The sequence below is a fragment of the Xenopus laevis genome, chromosome 5S, assembly GCF_017654675.1.
Source record: "Xenopus laevis strain J_2021 chromosome 5S, Xenopus_laevis_v10.1, whole genome shotgun sequence".
In the NCBI taxonomy this organism is placed as follows: domain Eukaryota; kingdom Metazoa; phylum Chordata; class Amphibia; order Anura; family Pipidae; genus Xenopus; species Xenopus laevis.
The window spans coordinates 88,279,690-88,298,290 of NC_054380.1; the positions used below are offsets into that span (position 1 = coordinate 88,279,690).

An 18,601-nucleotide genomic window follows, 5' to 3' on the forward strand; every position below is an offset into this window, starting at 1 on the left:
AAATGGGGCACATATACATTCCCTTGTATTACCCTCACTACGCTATTGTTGCGTGTGGTGTTCAGGGATGTTAACCCTTACAATTGTATTGGATGTGTGGTTAAGATTACCGTCTTGGAGCTGCATAATGGTTATATTAAAGGAATTGGTCACATGTTTTGCAACAGTTGCCACAGTGGTGGACATGAAGTTGCTTTAGGATATGATCTGTAATCATAGTATGTGGAGTTGGGGGTTTATCTCCTGCCTAATTGGTTAGTCCAGGCTATTGCTTGAGTAACAGTCTACCACTTGCCCTGAAGTACAGTATATTCAGGATGTCTCTAGCTGGGAAGCTTGGAACGTGTTTTTTGTGGCTTCCATCAGGATAAGGGACTAATGCATTGCTTGGGTAGAGCATGTGTGACCTTGGTCCTAGTTGGGGACGGATTCTTTTGTTCCTGCCGAGCGCCTGTGTTGGCTGGGAATGTGCCTTCCTGTTCTCAAGTCATCCATGTAGGTGCAGGGGCACTTAGAATGTTCTCATGTTATCATTCAAACATGGTTGGCCTTAATGTGTCATACAGCCCAAATTAGGGACTGTGTGTCTAGATATTGTGATGCCTGTATGAGGGAGCTTCTTGGGGAAAAAAGGTTACTCACAGGAGTTTTGTATTGGAGTAAGGTTACCTTTCGGCATGATGATAACCTTTTAGGGGGCCCTGGCAAACTGTGTGGATGTACAGTGTACTGGTCAAGAGGCTAGCATAAGCGCATATAGGCCTCTTGAAGGTCTGACAGGGATGATCAGGTTCTCTGCCTATAGTATTCTCCTATGAGGTAATATTTATGTAGCCTTTGGGGTCTTCTATCATATTGTTACCCATCTGATATCTTATCAGATTTGGTTCTGTTCACAATTAACAGTTTGGTTTATATGGTATTCTTGCACAGAACTGCTAGTTCGCTAGGTTATATGTTTAACTTGCAGCAGCGTTCCTAGAGGGGGGCGGGCCCTGGTGCGTGATGCGCAGCCGGGCCCTGCCCCCTCCGTACGGCGCGCTGCCAGGTTGATTTCAGTGGCGTGCGGCGCTGCCGGGAGGCCCTGAGGGGGTGCGGGCCCTGGCCCGCTCGCACCCCTGCTCCCCCGGTAGTTCCGCCACTGGAAACTTGGATACCTGCTTAGGATAACCAGTATATTCCAATTGTGATGCATTTCAATCTGTTCTTCGTATGCCTCTTCATAAATAAGTTCTGTATGTTGGTGCTATAATTGGTTGACACTATCAACCTCTGACTAGTGATGTGAGATGGTCTGTCTCAGGGTGAGTTCCCTTTTAGGGCTGGGTCCTAGCAGGATTTTCTTCCTCTTAGTATAGTTTGCTATAGGGATATGAGATGGTCAGTCTCAATGTGAGTTTCCCTTTAGGACTGGGTCCTAACAGGATTTTCTTCCACAAAGTATAATTGTTCATTGCTCTCTTCCTCTAGGATTGGAGTTAAAGGAACAGTAACGTAAAAAAATAAGTGTTTTAATGTAATGAATAATGCAGTTGTCCTGCACTGGTAAAGCTGCTGTGTTTGCTTAAGAAACACTACTATTGTTTATATAAATAAGCTGCTGTGTAGCCATGGGGACAGCCATTTAAAGGAGAAAAGGCTCAGGTTACACAGCAGATAGCAAATAAGCTCTGTCTGTCTAATGGTGTTATCTGTTATCCATTTGTTAACCTGTGCCATATAGCCGTTTTTCAATTTCCGCCATTGCTACACAGTAGATTGTTTATATGACCTATAGTAGTGTTTCTGAAGCAGACTGATCAGTTTTACCAGTGCAGGGCAACAGTACATGATATTTTCATTACTTTAAAGCACTTTCATTTTTTTGGTGTTACTGTTCCTTTAAGATCAGCCGATCCTATAAGATGTCTCCTGTACATCACTAGGTTCTGGAGCTGATAGTATGTAGAGTGCTGTACTTCACAACAGTAAGTATTGCAATATTATCCAGGAGTCTGTTAGAGCCTAGTTCCCTCCCAAATGGGCTTTAAGCTTGCTATTTCCCGGTGAATTCTGATATGGAGTATGTCCAGGGAAAATTGTATCATACTTACCGTACTTTTCCTTTCCAGGACATACTCCATATCAGCGTGTTCCCATCCCTTCTACAATGATTGTCTTAAAGCTAGTAACAAAGACACCATAGAGGGGGTGGCTTTTAAAGCTTTGGGGAGGGTCCTTCTGATGGGGGTGGGGATATCCCAGTGAGTTCTGATATAGAGTATGTCCAGGAAAGGAAAATTATGGTAAGTAAGATACAATTTTCCCTTATTACAGAGCAAAAGGAAATCATTTTTGAAAATCGTATTATTTAGCTAAAATGGAGTCTATGAGAGATGCCCTGTCCATAATTCAGAGCTTTCTGGATAATGGGTTTCTGGATAACGGATCCCATACCTGTACCCAGGTACACGCACTCACAAGCAAACAAACATTGTTACAAACCCTGGCACCTGATCTCGATAGCTGAATTGTAGGACATATTCAACAAACAGGTACAAAACAATAGTCAGACTTGATTCCCTTGATACCGTCTTGCTAGTGAGTGTAGTGGCTGATTGTGTTAGTCTCTTTGCAACCATTAATGGCAACACACAAATGATCAGTTCTTTGAGCATCACATACATTTCACCAACGGGTTTCACCACCAAAAGGACATTTCATTTTCTTTGAATGTCCTCTTCTGTAACAAACCAATATGCTGATTTTATTTTTTTGTTTAAGGAGAACCAAACCCTAAAAATGAATATGGTTAAAAATGCCATATTTTATATACAGAACTTATTGCACCAGCCTAAAGTTTCAGCTTCTCAATAGCAGCAATGATCCAGGACTTCAAACTTGTCCCAGGGGGCCGTTGCAAATTGCACTGGTTTCTGAGTAGTTGTATAGTAAATATCTGTATTCATTACTAATCAGCCTCATATTGTGACATTTCTATTCTATGTGTACTTTTCATTATGAGTCAGTCCGTAAGCTCAGTAAATGACAGCAGCACACAATCAGCAGAAAAGAAGATGGGGAGCTACTGGGGCATCTTTGGAGACACAGATCTTCCCTGCTAAAGGGCTATGATTGCCTCCTGGCATAGGCATTGTGACACATATACAACTATAAAAACTAGTGGTTGCCACATATTCTTATCATTTGTCCATTGAGTGCTTTCGGACTAGTGATTACATATAAATAGCTATTGGCCTTTGCCCAGGGTCCAAAATCCATTGAAATACCCCCAATTAGCACTGTATAGCATCATCATCTCATAGATGTAATTAGAGATCTACATAAACAGCAGCTACAGAAAGTGTTTGTGACATTATTAAATACATATTTCATATTGTATTTTCCTAAAAAAAATTTTTTTTTAAAATATAAAATTTAAAATCAATTTACATAATATAAAATATAAAATCAATTTACATAAATGCATATTGACACTGAGTGTGCAGCAGACTGAACCCCATGCTCTGTAATGCTTCTCTTCAAAAAGAAACAACTTAGCTAATGATCCTTCTGATTCTGGTGGTTTAATAGCATGGAATCACAGGTATGTGCTGTTAGACACACTGCTATTAGTCTTAAAGTGCTCCACTTTCCAACAATGCATTGACACAGGGCTTTGCCTAAAAGGTGTTCCCGTCTGCAGCTGCCTATCATTATAGACGTATGTCAGGCTGTGTTCTACTGTTTTGGATTTCATAGGATGGAAATCTGGATTCCATTGGATCTGCTTCCTCTACAGTTACTTGGACCCCCCCTCCCCAGCCTCTTACTTTTGGCCAGGGAAGGGGGGTGCTGCATGCCCCCCGCATGGGGGGGCATGCGGGGCCGCACAGAAGGGCTGGTGTGTTAGGAATTGCAGTACGATGGCCTCTTCAAAATTTCTTTGCATGGGGGCTTGGCATACTACTCAGTAAGGCTACAAACGTTTTGTTTGTTGCTACTTTGTATTACTTGTCTTTCTATTCAGGCCTTTCATATTCCAGTCTCTTATTGAAATCAATGCATGGTTGCTAGGGTAAATTGGACCTTAGCAACCAGATTGCAGGAGAGGTGCTCAATAAAAAACTAAATAACTCAAAAACGACACCAATTACAAATTGTCTCAGAATATCACTCTCTACATCATGCTAAAAGTTAATTTGAGGGTGAACAACGCCTTTAATTCTACTTCACAATGCCTCTATAAGTGGATAGTGTAGAACAGACTTTTTCTGCTATTGTTACATGTATATATTACTCTTTGTAAAGCCCTACATAATATGCCAGTGCTATCATTTCATATCTCTAAGTCGCTGTTTTGTTTGTTAGCCCAACACACTGGGTACCAATTGTGCTCCCGAAACGAGTAAATAGAAGTTCTTCTCTTGCTCCATTACTTTTGTGCCAAGGGAAATCAGAAAGTCTTTTGCAATATTGTTTCTGCTGTTTTTAATATCAGTGCTTTATTTTCTGTAGAGCAGTAAAACATAAAGCTATTTGTGGTTTTATTGGGCTGCTGAAGTATAATTGTGTTGTACCTGCCCTGTACTTTGCTCCTTTTGCAAAGAATCTGTAGCTTATGGTTGTAGTTCCTGGAAGGTGTTTTCTCAGCCACTCCATTTCTGTCTAAGCTCTCTGGAAAGCTGAGTCCTAATCCTTATACATGGACCACATCACATGGACCTGCATCTTCACTACTATTTATGTGGTACTGGCATGGGCGTCCACATATAGGGGCAAGGGGAGGCACTGCCCTACCTATGTGCATCTGTAATGGCACAGACCGGGACCCTGAGGGAGAAGGCACTTACCCTGCCACACGATCATCAGTGTCAGACTGGGACACCCGGGGCCCACCCAAAAACCTTTTGGGTGGGCAGGGGCCCACTGTCAGTACTATTATTCTTCCTCTCCTCACTCAACCGCTATTCTCCTAGTCTCTTTTCTTTACATAATATAATAAAATCATCTAGTATTCCATCTATTTAGTCTTTTTGTTCTCATAGAAATAAAGAATGAACATGAAATATGCCAAATGTTTAGCAGCATGAGGGCCCACTGACACCTCGGCCCACCGGGAGTTCTCCTGGTATCCCGGTGGGACAGTCGACACTGACTCTAGCTAATTACACCTGGTGAAAACATTTTTATTATCATACCTCTTTTGTGTTGTCTGTGAAAATGTGCTGCTCAGACTGACTTCAAGTATTTATATAATGTAAATGATAAACTTTGTCCCAACTCACTGCAATGTTGCTTCATTCAGTAACTGCTTAGACATCCCACTATGCTGCACAATAAAAACAGTCTAGATAGTATCTCAAAAATGAGTATATATTTCTTTTTTTTTTTTTTTTTTAAAGGTATTGTGTTGAGTTACAAACATGAAGTATGATGTGCAGCACTTTTGAGTAGTTAGGGGCCCCTGAAATTTTGGTGAAGAGAAATACCATAAAACTGTCATCTTGGGGCATTCCTCTGGGCTTACCAGAACTCTGCTGTAATATTATGCAGATTTATCAATTTCGAATTTCAAAGTAATTTTTGGGTACTTCAACCATCGAATAGTCCAACTTCGATTCGAAGTTGAAATTCGTATATATATAATTTACTGTTTCTTTAAAACGTCGACCATTTGCCACCTAAAAGCTGCCGAAGTGATGTTTTAGCATATGGGTGATCTCCAAAAACCATATGGAGGCAATTGGTGGAGTTTAAGAGATGAAAGTTTTTTGGGGGAAAAAATTTGAATCGAAGCAGATCGAAGACGATTTTCCTTCGATCGTACGATTCGAAGTAGGCTGATTCTCTCTAAATATTCAATTTCCATGGCTTCCTTAAACCAACACAGACCATCAGGGCTCTTCTAAACTGTGGGGTCGGCCCTTTTCCAAAGGCCCAAAGGGAAGAGTTGTCCAAAGGCCAGTTAGGGTGAGATTTGGGAAGGATGTTTATTGGCTCTCAGTATTACATAGGTTCCTATAAGTCCTATGGAGGACAGTAGGACTGACACAGCAGTTATATGTTGTTTCAGTTTCATTGTTAGGAACCAAGGAGAAACATAACTAATGCGAACATTTCCTGCTCTATAAGAGCCTTATTCTAACTTCTCTCCCTCCCCTCTATATGTTATTCCTGTCAAATCCCTAGCCCAATACCCACAATAAAGATACACACAATGACTTTGTGGTTAATCTGTGTAATCCACAGCTTTATTAATAATTAAACTGCGCTTTTTGATCGCAAGGAAGGCAAAAAACCTATGAAAAGTGAATTTCCTTCACTAGAGGGAAAAATTCCTACCTGACCCCTTTAAATGCGATCGGATTTGCTGCCACGTTCAATGCGCCACATTGAATCAAGGGAATCGGAGGGGGGGAATATGGTAAGGTAAGGGACTGCGGTGAAAGGATGAGAAAGAGAAGGGAATATGGCAGCATAAACATGGGCATGGGCTTTTTTTTTTAATTTAAAAAATACATTTATAGGCACCCGAGGGCCGCCTTCCAAAACCTGCCGCCTTATGCACAGGCCCCCGGGTGCCTTAATATAAATATGCCCCTGTCCTCTCCAAGAGATAACACGGCTCCTACATCAGAAGCAGTTTCTGGAAACGGCAGATATTTTGTATGTACAATACAGTAGCAGGTGCAGAGGAAGGCATCCACCTTCTAATTAAATCTGACAAGGACAGTGTTTGCATGGAGTGCTTCCTCTAATGAGGACCAGTGGCGGAACTACCGGGGGAGCAGGGGGTGTGAGCGGGCCAGGGCCCGCACCCCCTCAGGGCCCCCGAGCAGCTCGCGCACCACTCAGTTCTGCGGCCGTTTCCAGCCGTACGGAGGGGGGTGGGGCCCAGCTGCACGTCCCGCGCCAGGGCCCGCCCCCCTTTAGTTACGCCTCTGATGAGGACTGAGAGAAAAACAAATTGTTTGTTGCATAATATTTCCACACACACTCCCTCTCACACTCACACACTCTCACACACACACATTCCCTCTCACACACACTCACACTCTTACACACTCTCACGCACAAACTCCCTCTATCACACACACTTCATAATAGAGGATATTCTGTTGCCATATGTAAAAAAAATGGACCAGAAAAATGGTGTAAAGTTAGTGATATGTATTATGCATTAAATATTGGTGGGACTGCAAAAAGTTGTATAACATATGGAAATACCAGGGTATGTAAAATGGAGGCTTCACTGTATGTATCTAGTTGTAACTAGAACTCTAGAGGCAAAAACATTCTACAAACGTCTGGTTAGTCATTTTAAGAAAGTAGAAAATACCAAGTGTTGTCCTGGCAAACAAGGAGTTTGTGTCACTAATAGAATGGCAATACTATACATGTGTAACAGTTACTACTCTATATATTTATAGAAAAGCTGTTGTTAGGTTTGTGTAGAAACCAAAATGTGGGTACAAGTAATTTGTGTAATATGTTTTCTTCCTTGCCTCCCCCCCTAGAAAAGTTTCTGTGGACGCCCATGGGTACTGGTTAAAAATGTGCAAAAATATTAAGCCATTACCCTTGTTAACCAAAACACTTTTAATCATAGCAGGGCCCTGTGTCAGTGTACTTTCCCTTATCTGAATTCTATGGAAAGTTTTAGCAACAGTAGGATACATACATATTTGTTTGTGTGTGTAAATTCATAGTATGAGTGTGAATGTGTTTTGTTCTTAGGAGTTTGACATGCCTTACTTTGGTGCAAAAAGGGGTAGGGGTAAAGAAGAGGTAGATGCAATTTGGCAAGTATATTTTAGGTTGATTAGATGTTATTATTTTTCCATTCACTAGATGGTGCTGCTGGGCAGATAAAACAGGTTCTCCTCTGTGTCACACAGCAGGGGATTTTACCAGGTAGTCTAAATAAGGGGGAGAGCAGTGGTCACATCCTTTTTGGCTAATGGAAATAAGATGAGTGGATGATGCTAGAGAGCCTATAGGTAGCTGCCTCAGAGAGGGGCCAGATCTGTGGAAAGAGACTGAGCTAAGCAAGCTGGGTGAGCAGCTGAGGCTCCAACCAGGAGGGAGGAAGGAAGGGGGTTAACACCCTGCAAATGAAATGTCCTGTGCCACAAAATATTCACATCTAACACTAGTGCTTCATCCTGGGCCCAAATCTGAGAGCCATAGAGCCACCTAATCTGAAAGAAGAGAATCAGGGAAATGGGCTTGCGGCTGCTACTGGTTCATACTGTTACTGGCAATTGTGTGAACCACATAACTGGAAAAGCTGTGCTACTGACTGTGGATAAAGCTGTTACTGTGTTCACCTGCATGGCAGTAAACCTCTAGCTTATTCCATTATTCAATTCTACATGTTGAAGTACAAGCCTCCCCTTTACACCTCACAGATGTATTTGCCATGTGTATTCTCCACTGCCTCTTGCACTCACCCAGTCTCTGTCCCACTTTATGAGAAGCCAAGTGCTTGAATACGGCATCCCCCAGCCGGAGGCACACAGTGGAAAGCGTGATCAGTTTACATAGATTTAGAAGACTGTGAGTAAAACTGCATCAAAAAATGACAGTGTGCTGGGCCACATCACATCTTGGTAATTTGTGAATTGCTATTGTATGCATGAATATATATTTCCAATAAGAACAGCCTGTTTTCCTTTTCTTTAACCAAAGTACCAGAAAATCAAAGCCATTTCATTTCCATCATTTATTTTTACCATGAATAATATATATATATATATATATATATATATATATATATATATATATATATATATATATATATATATATACACACACTAAAGGAACCTATCGACACATGCATTGGACTGGAACTTTAGATGGGTGTCCCTCACGTGACCTTAAAAAAAAAAATGGAAATTCGCCTCTTAAAAGTTACCAGGAGCGGCAGTTTCTCAACTCGCCTCATTGGCGGAGTGCCCCTGACTGTGTGCACTGTTTATAACACCATTAGCTTCCTATTCAGTCGGCAGAAAATTAGTAGTGGTTATTCATGCAACCCACTAATAAAACCGTGGAACTACAACTTCATCAATACTGTAATGCCAGGATTCCCTTGCATCAATATGTGCATTTAAGTCATCAGAACAGGCTAGGTAAGTGCCAAAGGTGGGCCAAGTATTGGAACCCAGTGCATCTCCACTATATTCCTAAACCTAGTTACAGGTAGGTACTGCATACTAATAAAATATGGAAGATTGAGAGCAGTGAAAGGAAAACAAAAGCTTTTTCAAAACCCTAGGCCCTTTCCAGAGGCCTATCTCCCACCACAGTGGACCACAAATGCTGACCCATTTCCATACCTTTTTGTAAAAAGCAGAAAAGGATGAGGCTGTCGGAAACATCATGTGCTCTCTGATCTATGACCAGCAGAAAGCACAGTTGAATTCAAGGCTAGATTTGTGCGTGCTCAAGGGAACTTTGAAAAGGACAGTAGGCAAGGGTAATTCCATTACCTTTGTTTTGAGATACTTTCTATTTATGGCCACTAGGTAGAGGCATAGAATTATTTTAGAAATTAGATTGTAAGTAGTTGTAATTATAATTACAGAGGCCTCTAGAGTGGACTAACACATAGGAAGAGGTTTTAGTACCTTGTGGTTCTGTGGGTGGAGTTTAGAGAGGAACAGCTGAAGAATGTAATATGCATCATGGGAAAATGATTAGAGAATCCAGCTGATAAACAGAACTAGCTCCAAGAGGAGAAAGTTAGAGGTACTGTAGCTAGTGTAGGCCTCAGTTTTGTAATAGCACACTATAGCAATGTGAGGACAGCAAGAATGATATTATACAGAAGTGAGGGTCATGCTGTAAGGTTAGTGGGGTGATATGGTGCAATTATTCTGATAATCGTTAAGCATGATATTCCAACAATGAAAAAAATCCCATAAAATGCTGAGGATAGGCACGTACAGCCTGTGATTTGACTTCATTGCGGTCTGGAATACACTGTACACATATGTCAAAAATTAGTTTATTTTCTTCTGTACAATATACACTGTGATACAACACAGATATATTACAAAATGTGTAACCTGTTTCAAGCTGAGTGTATGAGGGCTCCACTACCCTGCTCCTTACATTGTTTCTTATGCTGTGGAACTGGTAACATGGTTCAACTTACTTCTTTTACAGTGTGGAGCAATTTGGCAGTTTCTTAGAATGACATGTTCATGTGGCAAAAACGTTGAATTCCATATATCAATTATCTGTAGCTATTGTATTGTAGCTATAGTTTTATTTCTCTCTGTATTGTTTACCTGAAAGCCTCTCTGCGTATGGGTGCAAACAGTCCTTTTCCCTATCCTCTAATGGTATAGTTTGAGTATAGTGTGAGAATCCAGCCATGCCCTTAGGACGCTGAAGGACACAACTGCTACTCTGGAGTTTTGAGGCACTCCATGCCTGGTTCTTTTGTGGACCTGACATGGGCCAGACAACCGATCCTTTGAGGGTATCAAAAATCCTTCTGTAAGTGCTGTATTTGGAGGATATCATGCATATAGCAGGCCCGCTGGTCCCATTAATCTGTCTCTGATGATCAGCCCAGTCCAGTAATGTTCACTGGTGATGATCTTCTCAGTCATCTGTCCTGAGAGGTACAAGACCCTATTCCTTGTTCTCTCAGGAACTGAAAGGCCCAGACTTGCTACTGCTGGAGATCTGAAATGCCCAGCGACCCGACTTCTGGGAACTGAAGGGCACAATTCCTTTTCCTCTGATAATGTAATGCCTCTGTGGATGTCAAGGGCACAGCAACCAGTTGGCAGAAGGTGATAATGGCACACAAGCATTCTTTGCCTAAGGCATCCACAAACATTGACAGTGCTGTGTGGGGAGAGGTGCTGCCAACGGCAGGAAAACGGTTTCCTCCAAAATACAACAGAATATCACCACACAGAGCACTTGTGTACTGGGTTCATAGGAGAATTTCTAGGGCAGTGAAATACTCGCCCAAACTCTTCAAACTGTGACACACTGCCCATAACCCTGGAAAAAAGGCAAAAGGTAGATGTTAACATTCACAAAGGATAGAAATGAAAGAGCATGGAGGTTAATTTGTTGGATCTCAAATGTGGGAATAATTACATATAAATATAATGCATATTGTACATTATATTTGTCTCCTACTTCTGAGCCAATTATCTCTAATGTGCTCATAGCCACATAGATTGCCATGCACTTGTCTGAGATATTTCCAAGCATTTTATTTTACTGACTACTGGTGAGAAATACATCCTTAGAGGGCTGTTCATAAAAATTAGAAAAAGACGCTACACAGGAAAAAGAGACTCTTTTTATATAAATAAAGTAGAAAGGTTCACTTCCCCTTTAATGGACTCTGTGTTTGTAAAATCCAGGTTACCTGTAATGTTCAGGAGCATGTTTATCTGTCAGGACCTGCAGGTATATGGACTGGGATCTGCGCTTTATACACCAGTTCTGTATAAAGAAGAGACAAAAGACTAACCAGTTACTGGAACAAAACTTCAGGCCACTTGTTCAGGAGCCGCCATGAATGTCCTTAAAGGGATACTGTCATTGGAAAAAAAAATGTTTTCAAAATGAATCAGTTAATAGTGCTGCTCCAGCAGAATTCTGCACTGAAATCCATTTCTCAAAAGAGCAAACAGATTTTGTTATATTCAATTTTGAAATCTGATATGGGGCGATCCTGGCAACTCTGCCGCCTGAGGCAGCAGCAGTTGCTGCTGCCCCCCCCTCCCCCGGAAATTTGCTCTTAAAGTACCAGAAGAAGCATTTTTGCTGCCCCTGGTACCTACTGGGGCGCTGCCGCCTGAGGCGACAGCCTCAACTTGCCTCATTGGCGAAGCACCCCTGCTCTGATAAACTTCCATCACTCTTTACTGCAAGTTGGAGTGATATCACCCCCTCCCTTTCCCCCCCCCAGCAGCCAAACAAAAGAACAATGGGAAGGTAACCAGATAGCAGCTCCCTAACACAAGATAACAGCTGCCTGGTAGATCTAAGAACAACACTCAATAGTAAAACCCATGTCCCACTGAGACACATTCAGTCACATTGAGGGTAAGGACACACTGGACGATTTGTCGCCAACGTTTTTAAAAAGCAAATCGCGGCGACATATCGCTCGTTTTGTCTCTGAACAAAACCAAATGAAAGACGCCAGCTCCTGTGCCCACAGCGCGTTTGTGAATCGCCTGTAGCTCCAAAACGTACTGAGACCCTTTTCCGAGCGATTTATCAGAAATAGCATGTACTTAGAAAAGCACTGAAATCTCCTAGACACGCACACACATACAGATAAGTAGCAGCAATTGTATTCAAATTACAATGCGAACGCAATGACGCAAGAACGCAAGCACGTAAAGACGCCAGGTTACAGCTGGAAGCACAAACCGTTTCCGGTTTGGGTGGAGCACGTACCGCACAGAGTAATGGGATACAAATCGCTCTGTGCCAATAGTCGCTGTGAATCATCTGTTCAAAAAAGACGCGATTTACTTTTTAAAAACGTTGGCGACAAATCGACCAGTGTGTCCTTACCCTGAGAAGGAAAAACAGCAGCCTGCCAGAAAGCATTTCTCTCCTAAAGTGCAGGCACAAGTCACATGACCAGGGGCAGCTGGGAAATTGACAAAATGTCTAGCCCCATGTCAGATTTCAAAATTGAATATAAAAAAAATCTGTTTGCTCTTTTGAGAAATGGATTTCAGTGCAGAATTCAGCTGGAGCAGCACTATTGCGTTTTGAAAAAAAAAACATGTTTTCCGATGACAGGATCCCTTTAATTTAAAGTGACTGGAGTTTAAAGTGAAACCTGAGTAAGAGAATGTCAACTTTACAAAAGCCTGACTGTATTTTATGACCGTTTTGCATGCTCTGGCAAAGCCTCCACTTTTATATGGGAATTTGCATTACAGAATTCATCCAAAGTTATCGGTCAGAAGTTTTTTTATGTAGTTGCTGCTAATAAATTGAAAATGGATAGTTACATTGCTGAAAATGTATTACTCCAGCAATTTAAAAAAAACATTTTGGCATTGTAGGGACCCATGTGGTTAATATGCCCCTATGGCTTTAATTCCCTACACTTCCTGGTCTCCCTAGTTGCTGGGCAGATGCCCAATAGCTAGATGTAATTTGCATGCCCAAGTTATTTCCCAGGACGCGCTGTGACCACGTCCTGTCACACTCTGGTATAGTGACTGAGAAGGGGTGGATCTTCCTCTTTGGCTTCTGGATGCTGATCCAGCTGGGTGTGCCCAGGGGAGGCTGAGTACAGCAAGTCCCAGAAAAGCCATGTGCTCTAGAGGGACCAGTACCTCTAGAGAGATAAGTTGGGGACCAGGGACCCCGTGAATGAGGCTGGTGAGTGGCAGGAATATAATGTTATAGACTCTCTAGGAGAGTAAGGCAGAGAGGTGAGAGAGAGAGAGCAGCTTTGTGCTCCAAACAAGGAGGTGTAGCAGGGAATAGCTTCCCAGGCTGTAGATTGCCTACAGTGAAGGGACCACAGTGGATAGGGTGCAGGCTTTAGATTCTCCTCCCTGACCACTCCACTGGGTGAGATCCAGACCATGTGTGAGGTATTTCTGCCTGGAGGTGCTGTACTGCCTTGACTACATCCCCAGGAAAATGCACCTGCCTCTACCTCTGAAGCTCTGTGTGAGTTGTGTGCACATATATTCTGCATCTACCTCTGTAGCTCTGTGTGAGCGGGGTGTGTATATATATATATATTCTATATATATATATATATTCTGCAAATGACTCTGTACCGATGTAAGTACAACCCTGTGGATGTTTATCTTGAACAAATAAATTGTTACTCTTTTATTTCACCATAAGAACCTCCTGGTGTCCATTATTCCTATTTTTGTTGACCAGTAGTCTGTGGGAGTTGTAGTTAAACAACTGTTTAATTTTGAGAGAATAAATACTTTGGGATGGGTAAAGATTTACTACAAAGAAATGGAACTGGAACCATGGGAAAGGATCAGGCCACAGAAGCAGATGAAGCCTACTTGTCCTTCAAATATGTTAGCAGAAAAGAAATGGACCCTGTCTTGCTCACAGGCTGGTCACTTGCACCAAGGCAGAGGCACAAAACAACTTAATGTTTCCTTAAACTTTCACAATCCAGACCCTCAAGATCAAATTCTCACCTGTGCAAACGCAATGAAAAATAGTTGATTATGAGTGTATTTCAGGCGGGGGAGTGGCCGCTCAGGACCATTATCCCTCACCCATTTCTGATAAGCCTGTGAAAATACATAAAATGTACTCAGTTAGGAAGCAATGTGCCATGATACAGACTAATCACACAGATTATACTGGACACGCAGAACTCATATTATGGTCCTTATATATTAGAATTGTGCTATATGGCTTATGTACACAACTTGCTGCATTTTACATGTTTGGCACTTCCATAGCCTATGATTAAGTGTCCTGTGTGGACACGAAACGCGTCAGGCTTTTATTTTTTATACAAGATGCAATAAAACTTTTTGGACTACTTTATTAATACTTCGTGATTCCTGGATTCTATTTGATTTGATCATATTTTTGGGGTACCGGATTAGTGCCAGCTCTATTTTTTCGTGTCTTGCATGTATTTTCCCCCCTTGCTGAGGGTTTGGAGCATGAGCACCCGGACCCCATATGGAAAGCGGTAAGCTTCCTTATATATTTTCCTATGTCTTTTGCTTTTTATTTAGTTTGTTCTGGCACTTCCATGTGACACAGTAAGGACATATAGGAAACAATGGCCTGTGATAACGCATGGATTTTCTTGCAGTGGGACAGGGTGGGACTGGGGGGCAGAGGCCCACCGGGGGTTCAGGTCCCAGAGCCCCCCTCCGGTCTCCCATGCGGAGCTTGCGCCACATCGCAAACTTGCGCAATGTTTTTCAGGGCAGGAGGAAGCTTCCAAATTTCGGATTTGGGCGGCCCACCGGGTTTTTTCCCGGTGTCCCGCCTGCCCACTCCGACCCTGCAGTGGGACACATAAAACACCACAAGAGGGGAATGCAGGACAAATTCCATTACTTAAAATGCATACAAATAACTCACAAAGCAGCACACATGGCCACATAATGAAGTGCATGAAGCTCAGAAACATTGCACAACAACTAGTACCTGACCCAATGGGGTTATATGATAAACGTTTGCGCAGGTGCAGTAACACATAGCAACCAACCAATCAGCAGGTAATCTGTTTAAAGGGGACCTGTCACCCTAGGAAATAATTCCAAATTCTTTTCTATCATGTTAGTTGAGCTCACACTATATTTATTATTTAAATGTTGTTTCCTTTAGTCTTGGAATTCCCAATTATAGTAAACAGGAAGGTGCCATTTTGTGACAAGGCAAGTTGTTTATCACCCTGAAATCTTGTGTATGTGCCAGAATGGGGGACCTGATGCCCATGCATTGTACCCTACACAATTATAGAGTGGGAGGGAGGGGTAATGTAAGGAGTGCGGTGATATCTATAAAGTACTGAATGGAAAGTGAAAGTAATTGACTGCCCTGCCTCTAAACCTGAGGAATAGATGAGGGGTAGACAATATATGATTGATAGCTAAGACTTTTAAATGAGTTTATAAAAGGTATGGATGTTTCAAAGAAAAAAAGAATTTGGGTTTCATATTTTTTGAAAATGTCTTTTACTATACAGTTTTTTTATGTCTGGGTGACAGGTCCACTTTAAAAGCATCCTATTGGTTACTATGGGTTACTGCACATAGGGAACCTTTTATTACACACGTGGGTATGTGCTGAATACTTATATTGTTGGGGAAGGGCTGATTACTGCATTTGCACTCACATGGTATGCCAATTTAAGACCACCTAGGTCTGCAATATTTTCTCCCAAAGTAGTTCTTCCATTTACCTAAAAAAGAAAAAAAACCTCTCTCAGTGAGGATAAAGAGAAGCATTATTTCTACAATATATAACATGGTAAAGCATTTTATGTTGTAAGTACAGTTGCTTTCTCAAATTTTTATTTCCGAATTTTACACTCGACTACACATTCCCAATTAATCACTGCAGAGAGTTTTAACTAGGTGGGATTTTATTTGGTGTACTTTTCTGACTTCTTTTTTACATCGTTTTTAAAATATTCCCATCAGCTGAGCAACCACAAATGAATGAGCCCCACAATTAAATCTTTTTATAGGTCTTGTCCAAGCCAGCACCTTATGCCACCCAACATTCCCCTGGCACTACCAAGATTGCAGGATGATTCCAGGGGACACTGTAGTGTGTCTGAATTTGCACTTGCAGTCATACATGGCCCTTAAAGGGGTTTCCTCTACTAAAGACATCATCATATGGGAATATTAATATTAAACGTGCCCCTGATAATTATGTCCTTAGTTGTCCTTCTGGGCACCTCTGTATAGGGGAATCTCATAGGACAGGTCATCTATTAAGTGTAAACACATTTCACTTTCTGTGCCTAGATATTTGTAGATCAGGGACACAATCCACCAGATTTGTGACTGTAATAGCCCCTGAAGGACAGTATTTTACAGTTGAAGTGTAGTAGGTAACCGAAAAATATTCTGTGATTAGACATGTAACCTTTTGTCTATTAATTGTTGTGTATTGGACAATTTGTTCATGGCTTCATAGAGGATATCAGAGTGCATATTCTAAATATATTACCATATTATAAAAAAAAAAAAGGCTTGCAAAGAGCGTGCTGCTTTTCCTCACTGATTTTGTATACCAGGGTGCAAAAGAAAAACTTAAGCCCCGAACAATGTAGGTCTCTATACAAATATATTGCACGAATCAGCTCACATATAAAACCCTGCTCCATGTAAATAAACCATTTTGGGTAATCCTAAATAGAAAATGTTAATTTTAAAGGAATTGTTCGGTGTAAAAATAAAAACTGGGTAAATAGATAGGCTGTGCAAATGTAATGTATAAAGGCTGGAGTGACTGGATGTCTAACGTAATAGCCAGAACATTACTTCCTGCTTTTCAGCTCTCTTGGTTTCCACTGATCGGTTACCCGGCAGTAACCAATCAGAGAGTTGAGGGGGGGGGACATATGGGTCATAACTGTTTGCTTTTGAATCTGAGCTGAATGCTGAGGTTTAATTGCAAACTCACTGAACAGTTGTCCCATGTGGCCCCCTTGAAGTCGCTGACTAACTAAGTTGAAAAGCAGGAAGTTTTGTTCTGTTCTGTTCTGTTAGACATCCAGTCACTCCATCCATTATACATTACATATTTGGCTAACTATATTAGAAACATTTTCTAATCTATTTATCCATTTTTTATTTGTACTTTGAACTGTTCCTTTAAGTACTAAGGGCCGCCCCCTGGGATCATATGATTCACGGTGCACACAAACAAACCAAAGGCACACATACATGTTAGATCACATGAGCCAATTAATGGGCACAATTCTGTCTTTTGCTTCCACGCTTCTTCCTGTGACAGAGTTGCAGTATTTCTGGTCAGGTGATCTCTGAGGCAGCACCAAAACCATTGGGAAATGATGGGTCAAGGGGAAAAAATGTAAAAGTGCAATATTTACTGATATCAATATATCAGTTTGGTAAGATTCTTTAATATGCCACTTAGTTTGATATGAACTTTCTGTTGGCTTAGTATTCATTTTGGGAGTATAGGTTTCCTTTAAGGAGGAATCTATCTTTTACTAGAAATTGGTACCACTACCCCATAGTAACTGGAGGTGATTTTCTGTTTAATTTGTAAACTGTTCAGTTTCCACTTTAACCAATTTGCAGAAAATATAGCTACTGCAGAAACCTTCCAGTGTGACAGGTGTATAACAATCCCTGAGTTATAAGAGATATAGTATTTCAATAGCAGAATGCAAGATTATACTCAACATGACACGCATGTCACAACATCAATTAGAAGATGATTGGTATCTCGTACAACAGCAATTTCAGCTGCCACGGATTCTATACAAATAGCTTTAACATAAAATACACATCGGGACTTAAAAGATGCAAACGTTCCAGTGCAACTAATCAGCTTGAAAAATAATAAAAATAAAAACTTCAGCATCAGGTTCTTGAAAAAACAGACCCTCACCCTTTGGTTATAAACAGTGAAGTTCTCGTACAGATCCACAATACATTCTGCTTTCTTCAGAAATTTGCTATAGGAATCTTCAGTCCACCACTGAATGGGATTTCCATTGGCGTCGTACTGACCTCCTGCCATTGGGGGAAACATATTTCACAAACTCGGTTTCCCATAAAGGCACTTTTATCAGTTGGGGAATATTTATACAGATGGGAAGTTCACTGTATTCCAAATAAGTACAAAAGAAAAGCTAAGTGCAAATAACACTATACATAAAGTAAAAATACAAAAGATGGATTGTTGTAATGAGTAAATCTGCATGTTGCCATTGTACATTACACATACTTACCCCAATCATCATACCCATGTGTCAGCTCATGTCCAATAATTGTCCCAATGCCGCCAAAGTTTAAAGACCTGCAGACACAAAGCCAGTCGAGGATTTCACTGTCAGAAAGTGTGAATACAGCAACAAACTAGATCATGCAACAACAATAACAACTAACCTACT

At 41.3% G+C, this 18,601-nt stretch overlaps 1 protein-coding gene across 1 annotated transcript in view; it reads right to left on the minus strand.

Moving 5' to 3' along the window:
- Positions 1-9,982: 9,982 nt before the first annotated feature.
- The window catches only part of ecel1.S (endothelin converting enzyme-like 1 S homeolog), a 54,745-nt gene continuing 46,126 nt past the window's right edge, over positions 9,983-18,601 (minus strand). The window contains exons 13-18 of the mRNA XM_041564750.1: positions 18,440-18,507; positions 18,097-18,221; positions 15,839-15,904; positions 14,172-14,267; positions 11,387-11,463; positions 9,983-11,010 (exon numbers count right to left, since the gene is read on the minus strand). Coding sequence (XP_041420684.1) covers positions 10,911-11,010; positions 11,387-11,463; positions 14,172-14,267; positions 15,839-15,904; positions 18,097-18,221; positions 18,440-18,507 — 532 coding nt within the window. The 3' untranslated portion in view covers positions 9,983-10,910. The remainder of the gene's footprint in view (positions 11,011-11,386; positions 11,464-14,171; positions 14,268-15,838; positions 15,905-18,096; positions 18,222-18,439; positions 18,508-18,601) is intronic.